Source organism: Staurois parvus, unplaced genomic scaffold, assembly GCF_062004578.1.
Source record: "Staurois parvus isolate SC_StPar_1 unplaced genomic scaffold, SC_StPar_1.0 ptg001329l, whole genome shotgun sequence".
NCBI classification, from domain to species: domain Eukaryota; kingdom Metazoa; phylum Chordata; class Amphibia; order Anura; family Ranidae; genus Staurois; species Staurois parvus.
In genome coordinates, this window is record NW_028319125.1 from 1,133,916 (window position 1) to 1,157,627 (window position 23,712).

Here is a 23,712-nt window from a genome sequence, read left to right on the forward strand (position 1 = left end):
ACAAATAGCCAAATGACTTGGAGGAAGCACAGCACTCTTCTCCCAATAGAGACAGTGCTTGTTTGAACTAGTCAATTTGTAGGCAGGTGCAGTCAATTTTCTACATTGCAGGTGGCGCTCTACTGTAATGCTATTGCAGGGGAAGTCAGGAGGAACAGGTTTCCTCTCTGGTTGACTGGGTCACAGGGAAGCTTTCCAATTGGATGTTTTCACCCCATGTGACTCCGGTGGCCATCTTGGGTCAGGCAGCTTCCTTGATTGGAATGCATCTAGCATATGGGTAATGTAGGGACAATTCACCCATCTGGCAGGAACAGTGAACAGAGGAAGGGAGAAATTCCAGACGAGTAGGGAAAGGATAGAGACAAGCCATCCTGCTTGGAAGCCTCCCCATTTGGGAATGAACCAGCCAGGCCACATGATGCCCCTCAAGACAATTACTGCTGGCACATCCGAGAGCTGCTCTGCTACACCTTGCTGGTACATTCTGTGAGCGTTCCCGGTCAGGAGAACTCCCCCAGCTTTAATACAAGTTAAAGGAGTTCCAAACCCCCCCCCTCCCAAAAACTAAACATCAGCAGCTATAAATGCTGTAGCTTCTGACTTTTAATACTATTTATTTATTTCAGGTACTTATATAGCGCTGTCAATTTACGCAGCGCTTTACATATATATTGTACATTCACATCAGTCCCTAACCCTCAAGGGGTGTACAATCTAAGGTCCCTAACTCACATTCATACATACACATATTACGGCCAATTTAGACAGGAGCCAATTAACCTACCAGCATGGCACTTACCTGTCCAGGGATCCAGTGGTGTCCTCACCCTGAGTTGATTCTTCAATCAGCTATCGGGTGCTTGCGCTGCCATCTTGACTAAGAGAAACTGGCAGTGAAGCCTTGAGGCTTCACGGCTGGTTTCCTACTATGCATGTGCCAATCCTTTGTGAAGGGACCATAGTCCTCTGGGACCTGTGAAATGCCCAAGAGGGCTGTGGGGGGAGGGAGGGAGGGGGTGGCGAACTTTGCTGTGGCAAATTGTGCTAGAAGTGGGAGTGGGTACCTATCAAATCCAGGTACCCATTACGCCCTCCCTCCCAAAAGATGTCAAATGTGGCACTGGAAAGGGGGGAGGAGGCAGATAAGCAGAACTTCCACTTTTGAGTGGAACTCTGCTGTATTGGTTTTTGAAACTGGAACGAGTATGTTTGCTGCCGTCGCTGCACCTCCCCAATGCACAGGCTGCTAACATCAGGCACACAGTGATGGGCTTTCTTAGTGGAAAGCCCAACATCATCTGCTAACACAATGTTATATAGTCACATAGTTACATAGTTAGTCTGGCTGAAGAAAGACAAAAGTCCATCCAGTTCAACCATATAAAAAAAAAAGAAGTTATAATCCTATACCAACAGTTGATCCAGAGGAAGGCAAAAACCCAGCAAAGCATGATCCAATTTCTGCTGGGGAAAAAAATTCCTTCCTGGTCCCCCGAGAGGCAACCGGATATTCCCTGGATCAACGTTACCTATAAATGTTAGTATCCAGTTATATTCTGTGTATCCAAGAAAGAACCCAGGCCTTTTTAAAGCAATCCACTGACCTGGCCAGAACCAGCTCTTGAGGGAGTCTATTCCACATTTTCACAGCTCTTACTGTGAAGAAACCTTTCTGTATTTGGAGATTAAATTTATTTTCCTCCAGACGTAAAGAGTGCCCCCTTGTCCTCTGTGATGACCTCAGGGTGAATAGCTCTACTCTATATGTATGTACCTTTTCTTAAGTGTTTATTTGTAAAACAAAAAAAGTTAAACAAATAATGAAAAAAGTATAAAAAACACAGGTTGAAGATGGTAAACACTTACCTTTCCCACTGCCTACACCGCTGTAATAAAAAAAAAATGCCTTTTTCAGAAATCATTGCCTCCAGGAGTATCAGATAACTGATTCCCCCGCTGTCCTCAGTGGTTCATCCTGCTGACCCCTGCATCATTAGTGTGTCCTATAGTGACCAGGAATCTGTGGGAAGAACCACTGCATGTAGAGGGGGACCAGGAGATCAATACTCTCAGAAGTTTCTTGGTTTCTGAAGAGTTTTTGGGCATCGATTCCTCTTTAATTGCAATTGGCAGTATTAGAGGTAAATGTAATATTGTCTTTGCAAGGAACTAATTGTTAAGTGGGTGCAGCATGGTGCGGCGGCAGCAAACACACGGAGTCCCAGATATTTGAATTGTAGAACTTGCAAAACAACCCAACGGGGAGCGCACCCCACCAGGGAACTCACAACAGTCAGAGCAGAGAGTCAACAATGGATAGGCCCAAGCTGAAGACAGTGCCTGTCAAGGGGAGCAGCAGGCCTGTCCAACCCAAAGGGAGTTGGCTCCGATGTAGACCTAGGCGCTAGTACTGTCCCTACACAAACCAAATTGTAACTGTGCACCAAATCCCTGGGGCCAAGATGATAGTCACCTGGATGCAGCATAGTCAACTGACCCAAGGGGACCAAGAGAATCATAGAGAAACCCAGTTCTCCTGACTTCCTCCTCCAGCTGCATTGCCGCTCCAGATGAGCGCCACCTCCAGTGGAGAATGTAGACTGCACCTGCATACATATTTATTGGTACTTTGACTTTGTTCACTGAGTCAGTTGAAGCGTATGCATACACATAGGCCGGCCATACATGGGTCGAAATTTTTCATCCAAAAATCGGACCTAAGAATAATCAGCCAATTTGCGCTCTGTTAGTGGGTCAATGGCACCGGCCGATTTTTGCGGTTCCTCCCCTTTTCGGTGATCAGGCATGTTTGAAAATTTGTGAAAAATGACCAATTTTCGACTCAGTGATGGTCAACTCGTATGATCGTTTTTCCAAAAAGAATATGCGCATGAGCTGTGACCTGGAAGGTACAGAGGTTTCGTCTGTTATATGGGGTGAACTTTATGACTTGGTCAGCCGATTTTCAAAATCATTGATGGCACCATCGGATTACTGAGCGAACAACGTTTTCGATTTTCGGACGAAAAATCGTTCGGAATTCGACCCATGTATGACCTGCATTAGTATATGTAATACATTTGAATATAAACGAGGGGTCGGAAGATACAAAGTTTGGCATGTGGGGAGGGGTCAGAAGGTACCAAGTTTGCATATGGGGGTGAAGGGGGGTATCAGTAGATACCAAGTTTGTATATGGGGGGGGCTCTCAAACAATACCAAGTTTGCGTATGGGGAAGGGGGGGGGGTGTAAGATACCAACTTTGTGCATGATGAGGGGGCGGAAGATACCAAGTTTGTTTATGGGGGGGCCCAAACAATACCAAGTTTGCTTATGGGGAAGGAGGGGTGGAAGATACCAAGTTTGTGCATGATGAATGGACGGAAGATACCAAGTTTGCATATGGGGGGTGTCAGAAGGTACCAAATTTGCAAATGGGGGTGAAGGAGGGTGTAGGAAGATACCAAGTTTGCAATTGGGGGGAGGTTGGAAGATGCAGAGTTTGTGTATGGGGTTGAGGGGTCGGAATGTACCAAGTGTGTGTATGGGGGGGGGGGTCAGAAGATACCATGTTCTAAAAAACCTCTTTTGACAGAAAACACCTAGTCACATCCTCTCTTTAACTCCCATATATCATGAAGAGAATCGAATTGGTTACATTTGAGAAACAGCTCTTTACAGGAATGCCAATTTATTGACACTATGATTTTTTTTTCCTTTTAGGTATTGTCTGGGAAAATCCATATGTGCGTGGTCAAAGAGCACATGGCACGAATCCTGAAGAGAAAAGTCAGCTATAAAAGTGTGCAGCAGATGCAGACTTTGGCTACCCAGATTGGCGAGAATGCAGAGCTCATCGATTCATTTGCAGATTCTTATGTAAGCCTCTTTATATCATAACCAATACAGCGACTTTAGAGACAGACTTATTTTTGCAGCATTTTGAGGAGTCAATAATAATAATAATTAATAATAATTATTATTTTTATTATTATTATTGCTGTTGTTATTATTATTATTGTTATCATTATTAATAATAATATTATCACTCTAACAATAAATAAATAAATAAAAAGGAAAAATAAATAAACAAAATACTATAAATAAATAATAATAAATAAGAAATAAAATACTAGTAGGTTTGTTGGGAAGTGGGAAGACTAGCCAGAGATAGTAATGGATTGATAAGGCAAAGGTGTAAGAATGTTAGGCCCCATTCACACCTGAGCGTTTTGCAGTGCGAAGCTCGAAGATCCAAAACACTCAGGGGGAAAAAAAATCAATATTACTCTATAGAGATGGTTTACATCTTCACTCCAAGTTGCCTGAAGCAGAACGCCTAAAGCTCAAAAGGTTTTGTAGCTCAAATTGGACAGATTTGCACGTTTTTGACGTGTTTTTATTCCTATAGAAAAGAATAGAAATGTGCAACTGGTGCATTTTTGCGCATTTTCATGTTTTTTTTGCATGATTTTCTGTTCAAATGAAAACATTTTAAATAAAAGTAATAATATATGAATAAATACATCAAAATGCAAATGGTGAGTGCTAAACAAGTGGGAGCAGCTAGCACCGGAGATAGTGACAAAAAATCTCAATAAACAAACATATATATAAGGTGCATCGCAAGCATATAAAGTGAAAGTAATAACAGATCAAAAAGGTAAAATTTATATCAGTGCGACCCATATGAAATTTAACAAAAAGTCCTTCCAGAATAAATCTGTGTATCAGTGATGTGATACAAATAATCACAGCAAATCGTATTCGGTTCCACACACTGCTCTGGAGTCCAGTGTGCAATCCACCACCACTATGCACTCACCAGAGGGCTACTTGTTAGATAGCAAATATGACAAAAGATCAATGTTGTCCACTCTCCGGCCTTTGCTGGTCCAGTTAGGTCCTAAGAGGAAATGCTCACCACACGGAGCCCGAAAAATGGTGCATGTAGTGTAGTATTTATTAAAATATGTGCATAAAAGCATTCCACGTGGAAAACAATAAAATATTACATATGCCACATACCAAGATGGCCGCCGTTCCCGAAGCGCGGACCCGGGAGAATGACGTCAGCACGTAGGCTCCACCTAAATAAATGTAAAATAAATCAAATACACATATAAATAAAAGAAATAATGATAAATAAATCATAAATAAATAATAATTAACACATAACCTTAAAAAAATAATAATATTATTATTATTATTGTTAATAATAATAATAATAATCACCCAAACACAAAAAAACAATAATAATAATTATAAATTATAATTATAAAAATAAATTATTATTTTATTACTTTTTTAAGTTTTAGGGGGTTAATGTTAGGAGTTATTTATTATTAATTTATTATTACAAGTATTTATTTATAATTATTTTAATATATTGTGTATTTCTTTTACATTTATTTATTAATGTATTATTATTATGATGATGATTATTATTATTATTTCCCCCCTTTCTATTTATTTATTTATTTATGTATTTATTTATTTTTTGTTAGGGTAGGGTGATACTATTATTATTACTATTATTATTATTATTATTATTATTATTAATAATATTAATAATAATCATAATAATATTATCACCCTAACAAAAAAATAAATAAATACATAAACAAAAAGGGGGGGGGGATAATAAATAAAGTACTATAAATAAATAATAAGAAACAATAAATAAAATACTAACTCCAACCCAAACCCTAACCCCTAATCCTAACCCTAACCTAACCTTAATACTAACCCCTTACCCTAACAAAAAACAAAACAATTAATAAATGAATGATAATAATAATTACAAAAACTAAAAGCTAACGGAAAAACTAAAAAAAAAAACAGAAAAAACTATCAACAAATTATGCAATAGATGATATTTTTCTCCATTGGGTAAAAAAAATGCCAAAGCTCAAAAACAGCTTCAAACGCTGTATAGAAACATGCAAAAATCACGATAAAGCGCTAAAAAACGCTATGCTCAGATGTGAATGGAACCTTGAGGAAACGTATAAAGAGTCACGGAAATTTTTTACTTCCCCTGCTGCAAATTCCAGACGCCTGGTTGTCATGCTGATACAATATCTTCTGATCTTTGAGTTCTTGGCCTGGAGAAAGCAAACAAGCTGTTTTCACTTACCCTTCATGTGTTGGGTCATTCAAAGTCAACGGCTCAGAATATGCTGAAGTCAGAAGATCAACATGATATCTAGGGTTGGCGATTCAGGTTTCTTTCAGCCTGCCCATACACATGGACTCTGATTACTGATAACTTCAGACTACGATAAGCTTTTCCTCTGCTCTTTCATCACGCTATCAACATAGAAAACAGAATGGCCTACGATTATTCATACGGAAGTTCCTGAATGTTCTAATGTTCACTCTCTCCATCAACATTGACCATTTTTAATCCTTATGCTGCTGGCATTAGTAAATAGATAGGAAAGTTTATTATATTTACTTGTTTTAAACTTTTTTTTACACTTCTTCAGTTACTTTCCATGCCTAGGCAAATGATGTCATAGATCCCAGGAGTCCTCAGGAGGGGAGGGAGGGTGCTCAGTTGAGCCAAAGCCTCAGCTAAGGGCAGATAGATTCCAGGAACTAAATGATACATTAATCATCTCCCCTTACTCAAGATGGCCACTGCCAGAAATGCCAGGGGGTGTTTTTCAAAACGATTTCTCGGCAAAATAAAGCATGGAGACATGGATGAATGGGGGAATAATAAAAATGAATTAAATAGCGTTTTTGGTTTGTGGTGCTCAGATGCAGTGCAGTTCCACTTTAAGTGGACCTGTCATCAAAAAAAGGAATCTCCTGCATTAATGCCCACCTTGTTTTTGCTCCTTTCCTTCTCTCTATCTGAAATGAACCCCTTGGCAATGGCGCCTCCCGGCCCTTTAAGGGTTCCAGAAGCCAGGAAGCGGGTCTGGGGTTTTAGGGTCATGTGACAGCCGTGATTTGCTGTCATGGCGGTCACATGATCGGGAAAAGTCCCGATCGAAAGAGGAGATCAGGACCTTTCTGTGAGTACCGAGCGTGTGTGCTGGGAGCGTGCAGGGCGCGTGCCCTCAGCACATATGTTTTTTTTAATAGAACACAAATGTGTGGCCGCTCGGCGTCTAGGCCGGCGCCAAGAGGTTAAGAATGTACCTAAGAACAGTTTACAGAACCTGTCTAAGAACCCTTTCTCTTTACAATGTGAGATTAAATCTGGGACACAAATGAGGACTCTAAGTCCCACTCGCCCACCAACTCCATGTCCGATGAAAGCAACCTATCAGAAAACTAGGCACTCTCACTGAACAGGGGCTCATGGATGGATATCGTTATGTGCCACACTACATACGACTTAAGGCCTATGGCAGTCAATGTAATGTCACACTAGTCATGAGCTAAGTTTGGACCAAATCTGGTTCGACTTGAACCCACAGGAAACTGTCATATGATAGCAGGCCACCAACCAAATCAGCTGCATCCGATGAAACTCTTTGTCCTGCAGCCACCCATAAAAAATGAATGGGGATGCTGGTGACATAATTAACCAACATGGACCAATGGCCATATTTGGACATTATCATTGACCAAATGTGGACATGTTAGCTCAATGGTCAGTTGGGTTCGGCCCAAACCTTAGCATATCACTATCCCAGACAAGGCACAGAGGAGGTTCACAAGATGAAGGAGAAAGAGGGCACCGGGCAAGTGGTAAAGTCCAAGTAGGAAAGTCCGTTGTTTGATTAAAAAGTCAGTTGACAAGCCAACTCTTGTTGAGGATTATAGAAGACCCCTCCATCAGGGCTATAAAACTTGTTTTGGCCAAATCCGGTTCGACTTGAACCCACGGGAAACTGTCCTATGATAGCAGGCCACTAACCAAATCAGCTGCATCCGATGAAACTCTCTGTCCTGCAGCCACCCATAAAAAAGGAATGGGGATGCTGGTGACATAATTAACCAACATGGACCAATGGCCATATTTGGACACTATCATTGACCAAATGTGGACATGTTAGCTCAATGGTCAGTTGGGTTCGGCCCAAACCTTAGCATATAACTATCCCAGACAAGGCACAGAGGAGGTTCACAAGATGAAGGAGAAAGAGGGCGCCGGGCAAGTGGTAAAGTCCAAGTAGGACAGTTAGTTGTTTGATTAAAAAGTTAGTTGACAAGCCAACTCTTGTCAAAGATTATAGAGGACCCATCCATCAGGGCTATAAAACATGGAAATACAGAATTCAAGACATTCATTTGGGTCTGATTTTGTACATAAAACAACTATTTATAAAAATAACATATAAGGAGATTTTATTCAAATAGAGATATTAAAATGAGGGATTAGGGAACAGAAGGATATTTCTCTAAAGAGTGGCAGAAACAATTGAGTACTGCCTGTGATACTTTTTTTATATTTGCACTACCATAAAATTTTTAGGACATGCTTTTGTAGTATGTCCCCTTCTTCAAGGTCCAGAGTACTGCTTGGAATTTGAAAAAAAGGACATACCCCGAAAGCTTGTCCTAAAAATTGTATATTAGTGCAAATAAAAAAAGTATCACAGACAGTACTCCATTGTTTCTGTCGCAAGTGCACTGATACGGCTACAATCACTATAAAGAGTGGCAAAACCAAATAAAACGTTGAATGTGTTAACGTTGTTCATTCCGTGTCTCGACTTCCGTTAGTAAGATAAAACTGCTGCCCGGCCCTTTCCCCACGCAGGAATTTCCAAAATAAACTGTGTAGAGGCCTCTTAGGTTGGCTGTGTCAGGAATTCTTTGAAAGTATGAAATGTGGGCTGCAATTTCCAAAGCACAACATCAGCTCCCATCTCTATAGGTATCCAGACAAAAGGTGCTTTGACTTCACTAATTAATCTCTTGTGTTGCTGCTGATGTCTGGATCTAGCAAAAAAAAAATTGTTTAATGGAGAACTGTAACTGAGACAAAAAATATACCGCAGTCTATTAACAAAGGATTCCAGGCTAACTGAAGGGGAACTGTGATGTTTTTTAGATTTGCACATGAAAGAAGTGAGCTATGTACAAAAAAAATCATAATAATGTGGCTATGTATCTAAAAAGAACCTTGGTTTTTGTGCATAATTTGTAATGATAGAAGTACATGGGGATAGTTATGCCTGAGGGCCCGGGGTCAGTAGGGGACCCCATGAATTGCCCCTGGTACCTTTTGTGGGTGTGCTTTGAGTGTGGGCAAGGACACAGGGGCCCCATGATCCCCTATTGCCCAGGGGCCCCATGAGTTGTCAGTCCGACCCTGGCTGTAAGCAAAAATGAAAAACAGTTATTCGTAAATTGTTAGAAGTGTGTAGGTGTAATCAGGGGAGGACTGGCAACTCATGGGGCCCCCGGGCAATAGGGGATCACGGGGCCCCTGTGTCCTTGCCCAAACTCTAAAAAACCCTATGAAAAAGGTACCAGGGGCACCTCATGGGGGCCCCCTACTGACCCTGGGCCCTCGGGCAGTGCCCGAGTTTCCAAATGGTCAGTCCGCCCCTGGGTGTAATAAAGATTTACATTTGCCACCATATGTAGCTTTACCTACTTTGCCTGAGTTTGGCTCCTAGAGCTGAGAGTCAGACCCAAGAGCCTCTCCAAGGTCTGACAGCCACTGTCCTATCAACTGCCTTGACCCCATACTGACAAAACATATTCGGGGGAATTCAACAAATCCCTAACAACAATTTACTGCCACTAGTGCCTTTAAAAATGTGCAAAAATCGTGGAAAAAAACGCTGAAAAATGCTACGCTCAGATGTGAATGCAGCCTTAAGGAAGCTTCTACAGATCTCTTAGATTGTAAGCTCCCAGGATCAGGGCCCTCCTATCCCTCTTGTATTGAACTGTATTGTTGCTGTATTGTCTCCCTTTATAGTGTAAAGTACTGAACAAACTGTTGGCGCTATATAAATCCTGTATAATAATAATAATAATAAAGAGAAATGGAAATTTTTGACTTCCCTTGCTGCAAATTCCAAATGCCTTATTGCTCCAGATCCAAATTTTCCTGCCGCCCATTTTGGTAGTTTTACCGATATGTACAGCCGATTCAGTTAGTTGTTAATTGTAAAAACAATGTAAAAACAATTACCTCCAGTTCATAGAAAGCAAAACTGGAGGTAATTGAGACAAAGTATAAGTTGACGTACAGAGACGGACAGAGTGTCTGTCTCTGTACGCTGTAAAGCAGAGCAGCATGTTAGCCGCTGCTACTACCTTCCTTCCCCACCTGTCACTGGTTGTTAAGGAGGCTGTCAGCTTCACAGCCTCCTAACAACCAAGAGATTCAGTGGGTGGAGCCTGATAGGGAAGAGGAGACACTAGTTCCCATCAGGTCTGCTCTATGATTAACAGCAGGCAGTGGGAGAATTCTATAGTCAATAGCAGGCTGTCTAATGGCTAAGGATCTGGCCACTGCCAAAGGGAGTGGACCTGATGGGGAACTAGTGTCTGAATCCCCATCAGATTCCGCCCACCTATCTTTAAATCAGTGTGACAGCTGCAGCGGCAAGAGGCTGAAGTGTTCATATGGGCTCTCTGGCCTCAGTGCACCTCCACCCTCGGTGCATGCTGCAGATTCATGTACCTGTTTACCAGGGGCGGACTGACCATTTGGGGCACTTGGGCACTGCCCATGGGTCTAGTGTCAGTAGGGGGCCCCATGAGATGCCTGGTACCTTTCATAGGCTTTTTTGGGTGTGGTTTGTGTGTGGGTGAAGACACAGGGGCCCCATGATCCCCTATTGCCCGGGGGCCCCATGAGTTGCCAGTCCGCCCCTGCTGCTTACAAAAGGTACATGAATCTGTTGCTCGCACCAACATTTGTCATGAGGAGACACATCGGAATTCTAAGTAGTGTCTAAGTCTAGCCATGCAGTTTCCAATGACCTTTTGTGCAATTTGCCTTTAGATTTACCAAAACCATATAATAGGAGGTCAAACCTAAACACTTTCAATTTGTATGCAATCAGGCAGGCCCTTACACTACATAGTTGAAGGTAAATCTAATGGAAATTGAACAAGAAAATTGTATAATGTATGGCCAGCCTGAAGACACTCTATGATTTCTCCTGATAGTCTCACAAACACCAAAGCCCTAGAGCAGAATTCTTCAAACTTTATAAACAAAGGGCTAGTTTACTGTTCTTAAGACCTTGGGGCAGGGGTCTCCAAACTTTGTAAACAAAGGGCCAGTTTACTGTCTCTCAGACTCTATGGGGCCAGATTGTGGCCAGTCAGTAGAAACTGTCTCAGCATCAGTGGAAGTAAACAGTGCCCCTTCTCTTATTTAGGTGGAAGGTATAGTGCCCCATTGTTGGTATCAGTGGGAGGAATAACACCCCATCATTGGTGTTAGTGGGAGTAATAGTGCCCCATCATTGGTGTGTGTGGGAGAAATAGTGCCCCATCATTGGTATCAGTGGGAGGAATAGTGCCCCGTCATTGGTATCAGTGAGAGGAATGGTGCCCCATCATTGGTATTAGTGGGAGGAATAGTGCCCCATCATTGGTGTCAGTGGGAGGAATAGTGCCCTATCATTGGTATCAGTGGGAGGAATAGTGCCCCATCATTGGTGTCAGTGGGAGGAATAGTGCCCTATCATTGGTATCAGTGGGAGGAATAGTGCCCAATCATTGGTGTCAGTGAGGGGAATAGTGCCCCATCATTGGTATCAGTGGGAGGAATAGTGCCCCATCATTGGTGTCAGTGGGAGGAATAGTGCCCTATCATTGGTATCAGTGGGAGGAATAGTGCCCCATCATTGGTGTCAGTGAGAGGAATGGTGCCCCATCATTGGTGTTAGTGAGAGGAATAGTGCCCCATCCTTGGTATCAGTGGGAGGAATAGTGCCCCATCATTGGTGTCAGTTGGAGAAATAGCGCCCCATCATTGGTGTCTGTGGGAGAAATGGTGCCTCAGCATTGGTGTCAGTGAGAGGAAAGGTGCCCCTTCACTTATTTAGGTGGAAGGTATAGTGCCCCATTGTTGGTATCAGTGGGAGGAATAACACCCCATCATTGGTGTCTATGGGAGGATTGATGCTCCATCATAGGTGTTAGTGGGAGGAATAGCAACCCATCATTTGTGTCAGTTGTGGATGGAATAGTGTCCCAAGGGCCGGATAGAGGTGGGCAAAGGGCCACATCTGGCCCCAGGGCCACAGTTAGGAGACCACTGCCTTACAGGGTCGGACCGTGGCTATCGGGAGTAGAAATTATCCTGGTATAAGTGGGAGTAAACAATACCCCATCTCTGGTGTCAGTGAGAGGAATTGTGCCCCATCATTGGTATCAGTGGGAGAAATTGTGCCCCAATGTTGGCGTCATTGGGAGGAACTGTGCCCCATTGTTTGTGTTATTTGTAGGAATTGTGCCCGGTCTCTGGTGTCATTGGAAGGAATTGTGCCCTAATGTTGGTATCATTGGGAGGAACTGTGTCCCATTGTTGGTGTTATTGTTAGGAATTGTGCCCTGTCTCTGGTGTCATTGGAAGGAATTGTGCCCTAATGTTGGTGTCATTGGGAGGAACTGTGCTCCATTGTTGGTGTTATTGGTAGGAATTGTGCCCAGTCTCTGGTGTCATTGGAATGAATTGTGCCCCAATGTTGGTGTCAGTGGATAAAACAGTGCCCCAAAAGCTGGATAAAAGCAATAAAAGGGCCACATCTGGCCCCCAGTCCACACCTTTGGAGACTATTGCCCTAGAGGAATAAGGACAATGTGGGGCACACATAAAGGATGGAGATAGCGTCTATTATAAGCATGAGGTCAAGTGGATCACATAATAGCAACTGTTAGAAACCTCAGAGAACTTTTTAGCACCGTGTCTTAGTTTTGAGTCTTCTTAGCATCTGTTGCTTTTGGTCATGCCTTTGATTACTAAATATAAAAATATATCATTATTTTACCAGCGCTCATGTGAAGATTGGCTGAAACCTGCTTTACCAAAGGTGGCAGAAATAATTCGACTTCAGGATCTGAATGCAGTTCAGCTGGAAGTAGCCACACTGGTTGAAGCCTATCCAGATATTCGGTAAGTAAATGATGGTGTTGTCCCCTCCAAGGAGAAAAGAATTGTAATACTGTCTTTATGACAGCAACCAGACTCTTACGTTCATTGGCTAAACTGGGTTACAAAGATGAGAGATTCAATTTTTTTTTAGTTAATATAGGAGATAAGGACACTTTTTGTTTCTAAGCTTCGGGTAATTATTTTTTAAATCCCAATCGAAGCTGCATAAGTAGTTAGGCAATCAGATAGACATTGTATTAACATGCTTTATTTCCATAGTCTTGCCACCAATTTCCAGCTACAGCCCTTGTGCAGGGGATCTAAATGTAGGACTACGCCCAGGAGCAGACTGACCATTTGGAAACTCGGGCAATGCCCGAGGGCCCGGGGTCAGTAGGGGGCCCCATGAGTTGCCCCTGGTACCTTTTTTTGAGTTTGGGCAAGAACACAGAGGCCCCGTGATCCCCTATTGCCCAGGGGACCCATTATTTGTCAATCCACCCCTGACTACGCCCTTAGGAGTTGCTAAGTTTTGGGTCACCCTTTAGTCCTGCACAGCCTGGCAACATGCGTCTTCCACACACACTTGCACCCAGGAGACAGTGACCAGTCATTGAGCTTTTTTTGGGGGATTTTATTAGGGGAATTGAACTTGGATGGGGTAAGGGATGTATGGGATGCCCAGAGGGAATGGCAACTGAGGACAATCTTCCTGGAAACTATGTACAAGGCTCTTTAACAGAAAAAAAATCTCTTCTGGAGAGCTAGCCAGCTTCTCCTGGTGTACCACCCCAGACCTCAGATAATCCTCTTCTATCCAGCTATCTGAAGGAATCCCAGGGCAGGGGATCCAGTGCCTGCCACTGCAGTGTGAAACAGTCCTGGGAAAGAAAGCTAATCCAGTTTCCCACTAGATTGCCTCTTTCCCTTTACTGGCAAAGGGGGGTGCAGGTCTACTCACTCAGTCCTCTGTCTGTGAGCTGATAGGTCAGTGGCTGTTCTCAGGCCTTCTGCTGGGCTCACTCCTTCCCTGCTGCACAGGTGGTTCTCACTCTGAGAGTCGATGAGGTCCTGAGCTTTCCTCCTTTCCAGCTCCACTTCCTATAGGTGAGCCCCTTCCCATCTGGGCCCCCTCCCAGGCTCCTGCTCTCCAGCCTCTCACTTCATCTTCCACCTGAACTCTCCTGTTGCTGAGTTGGCTCCAGCACATTTAAAGGCTGCCCTGCTTGGGGATTGGCCATGGTCCTCTAAATGTGCAGGCCAGCTCCTCCTCACCCCCGCACACTGCCTACAGAATCTTCTCCAAAATCTCTAGAGCAGGGGGAGGTGTCAAGGAACTGACCTGGAGAGCCTCCCAGCCCTGACCTAAATTGACCCCTTCTAGCTCAGCCTAGGCTGCTATTCAGCCTTCCTAGCTGAACAAGGGTGCTACATAAATATGGCAGAGCTATCTAATAAGCACCAAAGTTAGACCCAGTGCACTCAGTAATCAGCACTCAGTAACAAACCTGTGCATGCATGCTCTGAGCCATTGTGGAAGGTGTACAATCTTTACCACTTCATTGTGTTGCCACCAATTCGGTTCATAGAAATTGTTATCCAAGTTTTACTGCCCTATATATATATATCAGGTGAATGGTGGATGCAGAGCAATAATGGTAAATTTTAAAGTGATATTAAAGGCCTAATTTTTTATTTTTGTTTTAATAACAAACATTATCTATACTTACCTGCTGTATGCAGTGGTTTTGCACAGAGCAGCCCATATCATCCTCTTCTTGGGTCCCCCTGCTGGCGCTCCTGGCCCTTCTCTCCTGTCAAGTGCCTCCACAGCAAGCAGCTTGTTATGGGGGCACCCGCTGCTCCATGTCTCCATTCAAATGCGGAGCCGCCCCTTGACCCCGCCCCCTCTCTTCTCATTGGCTCACTGGCTGTGATTGACAGCTCTTGCTGCTGTCTCAGCCAATGAGGAGGGGGAGTTCCAGGATAGCCAAGACTCCAGTGCATATTGGTGGATTGAGAGGGGGCTTAGGTGAATATTGGGGGGGCTGGGGAGCTTCTGCGCAGAGAAGGTTCGTAACTTCATGCAGCCTTTACAACTGCTTTAAGACATATTGATTAGTGGTAATGATTGATCAGCTGAGTAAAAAAAAATGCTTTCACTTTCAACTACCACTGACATTCAAGAAATATTTTATGCTGACAGTCTGTATACATTCCCCGGCTTTAACACAACGCACCACCAAATGTCTCCAGATGGCCTAGAGGTTTTACGAAGCAGCCAGCTGACTTCCCGGAAAGAAGCGCTTTACTTGGAAGTCAAACAGGAGATTTAATTCCCCGCGAAATGAAATTCCCTCGGCTGGCCAGATGACTCGTTCGTATGGCGTGCTTCAGCAGCTGATGGATTCTTTCTACTAGCATTTGCTGGTCTTGGCACGCTTCTCCGTGATACTCTCAAGAACTTCGCCAGAAAAAAAAAACAATACAGCAAATAAAATAAGCCAGGGGATAATGATCTCAGGAATATGAGGGGCATCCTGGGAATTATTGTTTTTTTTATACAGAAGTCCAAGGGAACTAATTTGTGAAACTGTTGGAAGGAAGATGATTCGGCGAACTCAGAGTCAGATAAAAAAGGTTCAAACCCAAAATAGTGTGAGGAGCTGAGAGAACTAAAATCTGAAGCTAAATAATAAGCAAGAAACAAAACCAGCTAACCAGAAGAAAGCTCTGTTTACCCAACATTGTAAAGCTAAATTCCAGGAATTACATTCTTTGCATGCTGACATTGGGACAGCTTGGCTCAAAAGCAAGTATACATATTTGATATCCTGAGGGAAATGCTGTAGATCAGGGGTCTCCAAACTTTCTAAACAAAGGGCAAGTTTACTGTCCTTCTGATTTTAGGGGGGGGGGGCAGACTATGGCCAGTGAGAGCAGAAATTGTCCTGGAATTAGTGGGAGTACACAATGCCTCATGTTTGGTATAAGGGGGATGAACAGTGTCCCATCATTGGTGCCAGTGGGAGGAATAGTGCCTCATCATTGTTATAAGGGGGGTGAAGAGTGTCCCATCATTGGTGTCAGTAGCAAGAATAGTGGCTCATCATCGGTGCCAGTGGGAGGAATAGTTCCTCTTCTTTGGTATTAGGGGGATGAAGAGTGTCCCATCATTGGTGTCAGTAGAAGGAATAGTGGCTCATCATTGGTGCCAGTGGAAGGAATACTTCCTCATCTTTGGTATTATGGGGCTGAAGAGTGTCCCATCATTGGTACCAGTAGGAGGAATAGTTCCTCATCTTTGGTATTAGGAGGATGAAGAGAGTCCCATCATTGGTGCCAGTGGGAGGAATATTGGCTCATCATTGGTGTCATTGAGAGGAATAGTGCCCCATCATTGGTATTAGTGGGAGGAATAGTGCCTCATCATTGGTGTCATTGAGAGGAATAGTGCCCCATCATTGGTATCAGTCTGAGGAATAGTGTCTCATCCTTGGTATAAGGGGGATGAAGAGTTTTCCATCATTGGTGCCAGTGGGAGGAATAGTGGCTCATCATTGGTGTTATTGAGTGGAATAGTGCCCCATCATTGGTATAAGGGGTCTGAAGAGTGTCCCATCATTGGTGTCAGTGGAAGGAATAGTGGCTCATCATTGGTGCCAGTGGGAGGAATAGCTCCTCACCTTTGGTATTATGGGGCAGAAGAGTGTCCCATCACTGGTGTCAGTGGGAGGAATAGTGCCTCGTCACTGGCAACCGTGGGAGAAATAGTACCCCCTATGTACCCCTGATGTCAATAGCAGGAATTATGCCCCATTTTTTGGTGTCAATAGTGCCCCAAGGGCTGTATAAAAGCAAGCAAAGGGCTGTATCCAGGTTTGGAGACCACTGTAGATCACTGTAACAACCCATGCTACCTACAGAGATAGACGCAATCTTCTGGGTTCAATACAAGTAGCTTCCCTCTGCACATTGAACACAAGGGGTTGCTTGTCCCCACCCCTGCTCTCCTTCTCATCCAGAGAACACCTTGTATTGGATGGGCAGCACAGTGGCTAAGTGGTTAGCACTTCCACCTCGCACCACTAAGATCGTTGGTTCAAATCCCAACTGTGACACTATCTGCCTGGAGTCTGGCTCCTGTCTAGACTGGCCCTAGTATGTGTATGTATGAATGTGAGTTAGGAACCTTAGATTGTATGCCCCTTGAGGGTTAGGGACTGATGTGAATGTACAATATATATGTAAAGTGCTGCGTAAATTGATGGTGCTATATAAGTACTTGAAATAAATAGTCACTGAAAAAAGTAGAATACATTCTAAGAATAGCAGAGGTGATGAGCAAGCAAACCCCTGATCAGTGTGCAGAGGAGGAACTGTGTGCCCAGAAGAATGTGGCTATCATTGTAAGTTGTATGGGCTACCTCAGTAATTGTCAATGTCCTCAATGATCCTTCAGATATAAGATAGGCATATTTACATCGAGCTAAGCTGGCCCAATGTATCAATGCTGGAGTTCAGATTCAACCTAATTCAAATAAAAAAACTAAAAGCAAATTAGGTTTCAATCATATTCTAACTCATACCCGTATTAATTTAAAGTGGTTGGTAGACATGAAACATGAACAAATCATTTCCTTCAGTAGTGTTTGTTTGTATCAATCCATAGCACCAAGTGTCATTTCTACCTGCTGCTTCGGTCCTGTGCTATAAGTGTGAGTCACTTCTGGCGAGTTTTCCTGACACCAAGAGAAAAATGGTGACAGGGGAGGGCACAGTCTGTAATTCACAGCCTGAGCTCTGTTCCTGTGTGCTGTATGGAAAGGGGGGGGGGGGGCGGTGTCTCTTCCCTCCAATCAGCTCCCCTCACTAATGTAACTTCAGCACTCCACCCCTTGCTTTTCAGAGCTGAAAGATCTCTGTGTAAATTCTGTACTTTGAATAGATGGTGGCCATAGATAAACAGGTACAACTTATGTAGGATAATTTGTTTCATCTCTGCGTATCATGTGAGGCCAGTCACTTCACTGGGTATATGTAAGGGTGTACAACCACTTTACAGTGGACCCGGCTTTAGATGTACCATGTAAGGTAAAATGTAGCGCAGTGGCTAAATGGTTAGCACTTCCTCCTAACAGTACTAAGGTCGTTGGTTCAAATCCCAACCACAGCACCACCTGCCTGGAGTTTGCATGTTCTCCCTGTGCCTGCATGGGTTTCCTCTGGGTATTCTGGTTTCCTCCCACACTCCAAAGACATGCTGGTAGGTGAATTGGTTCCTGTCTAAATTGGCCCTAGTATATGAATGTGAGTTAGGGACCTTAGATTGTACACCCCTTGAGGGTTAGGGACCTTAGATTGTACACCCCTTGAGGGTTAGGGACCTTAGATTGTACACCCCTTGAGGGTTAGGGACTGATGTGAATGTACAATATATATGTAAAGCGCTGCGTGAATTGATGGCGATATATAAGTACCTGAAATAAATAAATATTCATATTAAGTAATTACAATTCCATTTATCTTTTGCAGGAACAAACAAATTGAAGCCATTCTGTACATGAAGGGGAACCTCTACAGAAACGAAGTAAAGTCCATTTTGAAGACTGCAGACACGGTTGAACGGAGAGTTCGCAACAAACAAAAACTTTTTGAGTCAATTAAAACTTCCTGATTCTCTCGGGAGCAACTCAAATGGTATCAAAGACTTTTACAACGTTACAGAAACAAAATAAGCTGTTTACATTTGACGGGACTCCTATGTTAATGCAATCTGACTCCTCAGTCTCTTTTCTTAAGTATGAGAAGATCCAATGTGACCATCATGGGACTGGTACCTTTTTCAAAGACTTTTTTGAGTTTGGGCAAGGACACAGGGGCCCCATGATCCCCTTTTGCCTGGGGGCCCCATGAGTTGTCAGTCAGCCCTTGGACTGGACTGTTCCTTCCGTTCTCCATGGTAGCTTCGCAAATTGAGTAACAGGCTGAACTCTTACGCCACTTTGGGAGATCAATAACAAAAATAAATACATTGGGCTGTGACTCCTTCGCTATGGTCCTGCGCAAGGTTGGAGACTCAAACCTCAAATCTTATATTTTCCTTTTTTTTTTTTTTCTTTTGTATGATATTTTCATGGTTGTAAATCGAATGTTGATATCATTTACATGACTGTGTGATATTTTGTTTTTCTCCTATAATGGAGAGTCTTGAAGTTGTTTTTGCATTTTATGCTTTTATATTCGTTTATACATTGTTATACATTGAGTCGTCTTTGTAAGATGGCTTCTGTGTTTTTTTGTTTGTTTTTTTTTACTTTTCTTCTGGCAATTCTTTTTGTACGCTGCTAAATCTTGAAATGTCTTCTTCAGTAAAAGAGCAATGAGAACCTACAAAGCAGAGTAAGGCTCCATTCACACCAATGCAGTTTGCCTTTTGTCCGTTTTGCAGTTCTACAGGTGTTTTTGACGTGATTTTTCTGCGTTTTGTTCAGCTTTTTTTTTTTTTAAGTGGAATTTTTTTTTACTGGGCAGGATAAAAATGCAAACTCAAAACGCAGCAAAATCCTGGCAAAAATGCACTATCATGCATTTCAGCAGTTTCTCTATTGAACTCTATAGTAGCAAAAACACTGCTTTTTGCTGTTAAAAAATTTCCTGACCCTTTCCAAAAATGCAGCAGCTCAAAAAAAGCATAGATGTGAACACGTTCCATAGGAAACCAGGTTAAATGGACTGTAGTGTGTTTCTGCAAAAAGCACTAAAAAACTCATTGGTGTGAACGGAGCCTAAGGCACGGTTTGCCCTGCTGTGATGCAACTTATAGTGTGACTTTGCATATTCTATGGGACAAAGCCGCACTGTAGATTGCAAGGTAGTGCAGGAACCCTTTTCAAAGTTGCACTGCACTGAGCTGCATTGATTAAAATGGACGCCATTGAAGAAAAATGAGATTTGCGCTGTCATGCAATTCTGTGCAACTCAAGTTGCATCAGAAGTCGCATTAGTGTGAACCGGGACTAATTCATATCTAATCCAAAAACATCTATTAAAATGTAAAAAAATCAACTTTGCTTCTTAGGGCCCTTTCACACTGATATGTTTTTCTTGCATTTTTATCTTGCAAGAAAAATGTTTCCCTATAAATCCTATAGGACTCTTCACACCACTGCTGCAGGTGCAGTGCATTTTGAACAGTCCTGCATGCTGCATCTTTGGTGCGGTTTTAATAATCACACAAAAAAGCTTCTCATTGAAATGAATGGAAAACGCATCAAAAACGCACTGCATTTTATGTTTTTGGTGTGTTTTTGAGTCAGGTGTGCATTTTCCACAGGCTCAAGCAACCAAAAAAACGCATTTGAAACAGCAAAATCACAGCAAAAAACACATATGCATTATTACTATGATTTTTCTATAGAGCACTGTGAAACGGCCCTTCATTTTGGATCAAGTAAGGAATAGTCACCCTGATCCATTATTCTTTCTTTTTTGACATCTGCTGATATGCAGAATCCAACCCTACAAGTACGGCTGATGCCTTTCAAGAACTCCTTATTTGCACTCCCCCACAACAACCAATCAGGTTTCATCCAGTACCGGTCAATTGGTTTTCTATTGGGTTCTCCATAGACAGCTCTTTGCAGTGTTATTTGCCAAATCCCAGTTACAGAATGTATTCAGATTTGGTGCTTTTTTTTCAGTATGGTCGTCCTTTGTTTTATATTTTCTGTGTTTTGTTGTTTTTATAGTTTTTTTTTTATACAATGTAACTAAATGTGAAATGTCTGTTACTAATAAAGTTGTGAATAAACGTTTCAACAATTTTTTAAAAATTATTTTCTAGTATTCTGTAATATGTTATCATGCTCCAATCGAAGAAATCCCACCAGAAATAACTGTAGATTTAATTCTTTATATACACTTGCTACCTTAGTATTATATTACACTATATTATATATTACATTACATTATATATTACATTATATTGCAATGCCTAGCTGTGGTTTCTAAAGCGAGCAAAATCCTCTCTTGTATTAAATGAAGTATAGACTCCAGAGAGAGATATCATTCCCCCGGTACAAATCATTAGTAAGACCTCATCTGGAATATGCAGTTTAGTTTTGGGCACCAATTCACAAAAAGAACATTGGGGAACTGGAGAAAGTGCAGAGAAGGGCAACCAAACTGATAAGAGGCATGGAGGAGATCAGCTATGAGGAAAGATTAGAGGAACTGAATTTATTCTCTCTTGAGAAGAGGAGATTAAGGGGGGATATGATCACCATGTATAATACATAAGGGGGGATATGATCTCCATGTATAATACATAAGGGGGGATATGATCTCCATGTATAATACATAAGGGGGGGGGGATATGATCTCCATGTATAATACATAAGGGGGGATATGATCTCCATGTATAATACATAAGGGGGGATATGATCTCCATGTATAATACATAAGGGGGGGGATATGATCTCCTGTATAATACATAAGGGGGGATATGATCTCCATGTATAATACATAAGGGGGGATATTATCACCATGTATAATACATAAGGGGGGGATATGATCACCATGTATAATACATAAGGGGGGATATGATCTCCATGTATAATACATAAGGGGGGATATGATCACCATGTATAATACATAAGGGGGATATGATCTCCATGTATAATACATAAGGGGGGATATGATCTCCATGTATAATACATAAGGGGGGATATGATCTCCATGTATAATACATAAGGGGGGATATGATCTCTATGTATAATACATAAGGGGGGATATGATCTCCATGTATAATACATAAGGGGGGATATGATCTCCATGTATAATACATAAGGGGGGATAGGATCTCCATGTATAATACATAAGGGGGGATACGATCTCCATGTATAATACATAAGGGGGGATACGATCTCCATGTATAATACATAAGGGGGGATACGATCTCCATGTATAATACATAAGGGGGGATACGATCTCCATGTATAATACATTAGGGGGGATATGATCTCCATGTATAATACATAAGGGGGGATATGATCTCCATGTATAATACATAAGGGGGGGATATTATCTCCATGAATAATGCATAAGGGGGGATATGATCTCCATGTATAAAACATAAGGGGGGATATGATCTCCATGTATAATACATAAGGGAGGATATGATCTCCATGTATAATACATAAGGGGGGATATGATCTCCATGTATAATACATAAGGGGGATATGATCTCCATTTATAATACTTAAGGGGGATATGATCTCCATGTATAATACATAAGGGGGGATATGATCTCCATGTATAATACATAAGGGGGGATATGATCTCCATGTATAATACATAAGGGGGGATATGATCTCCATGTATAATACATAAGGGGGGATATGATCTCCATGTATAATACATAAGGGGGGATATGATCTCCATGTATAATACATAAGGGGGATATGATCTCTATGTATAATACATAAGGGGGGATATGGTCTCCATGTAGAATACATAAGGGGGGATATGATCTCCATGTATAATACATAAGGGGGATATGATCTCCATGTATAATACATAAGGGGGATACGATCTCCATGTATAATACATAAGGGGGGATATGATCACCATGTATAATACATAAGGGGGGGATATGATCTCCATGTATAATACTTAAGGGGGATATGATCTCCATGTATAATACATAAGGGGGGATATGATCTCCATGTATAATACATAAGGGGGATATGATCTCCATGTATAATACATAAGGGGGATATGATCTCTATGTATAATACATAAGGGGGGATATGGTCTCCATGTAGAATACATAAGGGGGGATATGATCTCCATTTAGAATACATAAGGGGGGATATGGTCTCCATGTATAATACATAAGGGGGGATATGATCTCCATGTATAATACATAAGGGGGGATATGATCTCCATGTATAATACATAAGGGGGATATGATCTCTATGTATAATACATAAGGGGGGATATGGTCTCCATGTAGAATACATAAGGGGGGATATGGCCCCCATGTAGAATACATAAGGGGGGATATGGTCTCCATGTATAATACATAAGGGGGGATATGATCACCATGTATAATACATAAGGGGGGGATATGATCACCATGTAAAATACATAAGGGGGATATGATATCCATGTAAAATACATAAGGGGGGATATGATATCAATGTATAATACATAAGGGGGATATGATCTCCATGTATAATACATAAGGGGGGATATGATTTCCATGTATAATACATAAGGGGGATATGATCTCCATGTATAATACATAAGGGGGATATGATCTCCATGTATAATACATAAGGGGGGGATATGATCTCCATGTATAATACATAAGGGGGGATATGATCACCATGTATAATACATAAGGGGGGATATGATCTCCATGTATAATACATAAGGGGGGATATGATCTCCATGTATAATACATAAGGGGGATATGATCTCCATGTATAATACATAAGGGGGGATATGATCTCCATGTATAATACATAAGGGGGCATATGATCTCCATGTATAATACATAAGGGGGGGATATGATCTCCATGTATAATACATAAGAGGGATATGATCTCCATGTATAATACATAAGGGGGGATATGATCTCCATGTATAATACATAAGGGGGGAT

At 42.1% G+C, this 23,712-nt stretch overlaps 1 protein-coding gene across 2 annotated transcripts in view; it reads left to right on the top strand.

Moving 5' to 3' along the window:
- The window catches only part of TNFAIP2 (TNF alpha induced protein 2), a 114,143-nt gene extending 93,265 nt beyond the window's left edge, over positions 1 to 20,878 (top strand). For both annotated transcript variants that reach the window (XM_089661361.1, XM_089661360.1), the window contains exons 10-12: positions 3,728 to 3,883; positions 12,940 to 13,061; positions 18,576 to 20,878. In XM_089661361.1, the coding sequence (XP_089517487.1) occupies positions 3,728 to 3,883; positions 12,940 to 13,061; positions 18,576 to 18,717 (420 nt within the window). In that variant the 3' untranslated portion in view covers positions 18,718 to 20,878. The remainder of the gene's footprint in view (positions 1 to 3,727; positions 3,884 to 12,939; positions 13,062 to 18,575) is intronic.
- The last annotated feature ends 2,834 nt before the right edge of the window (positions 20,879 to 23,712 follow it).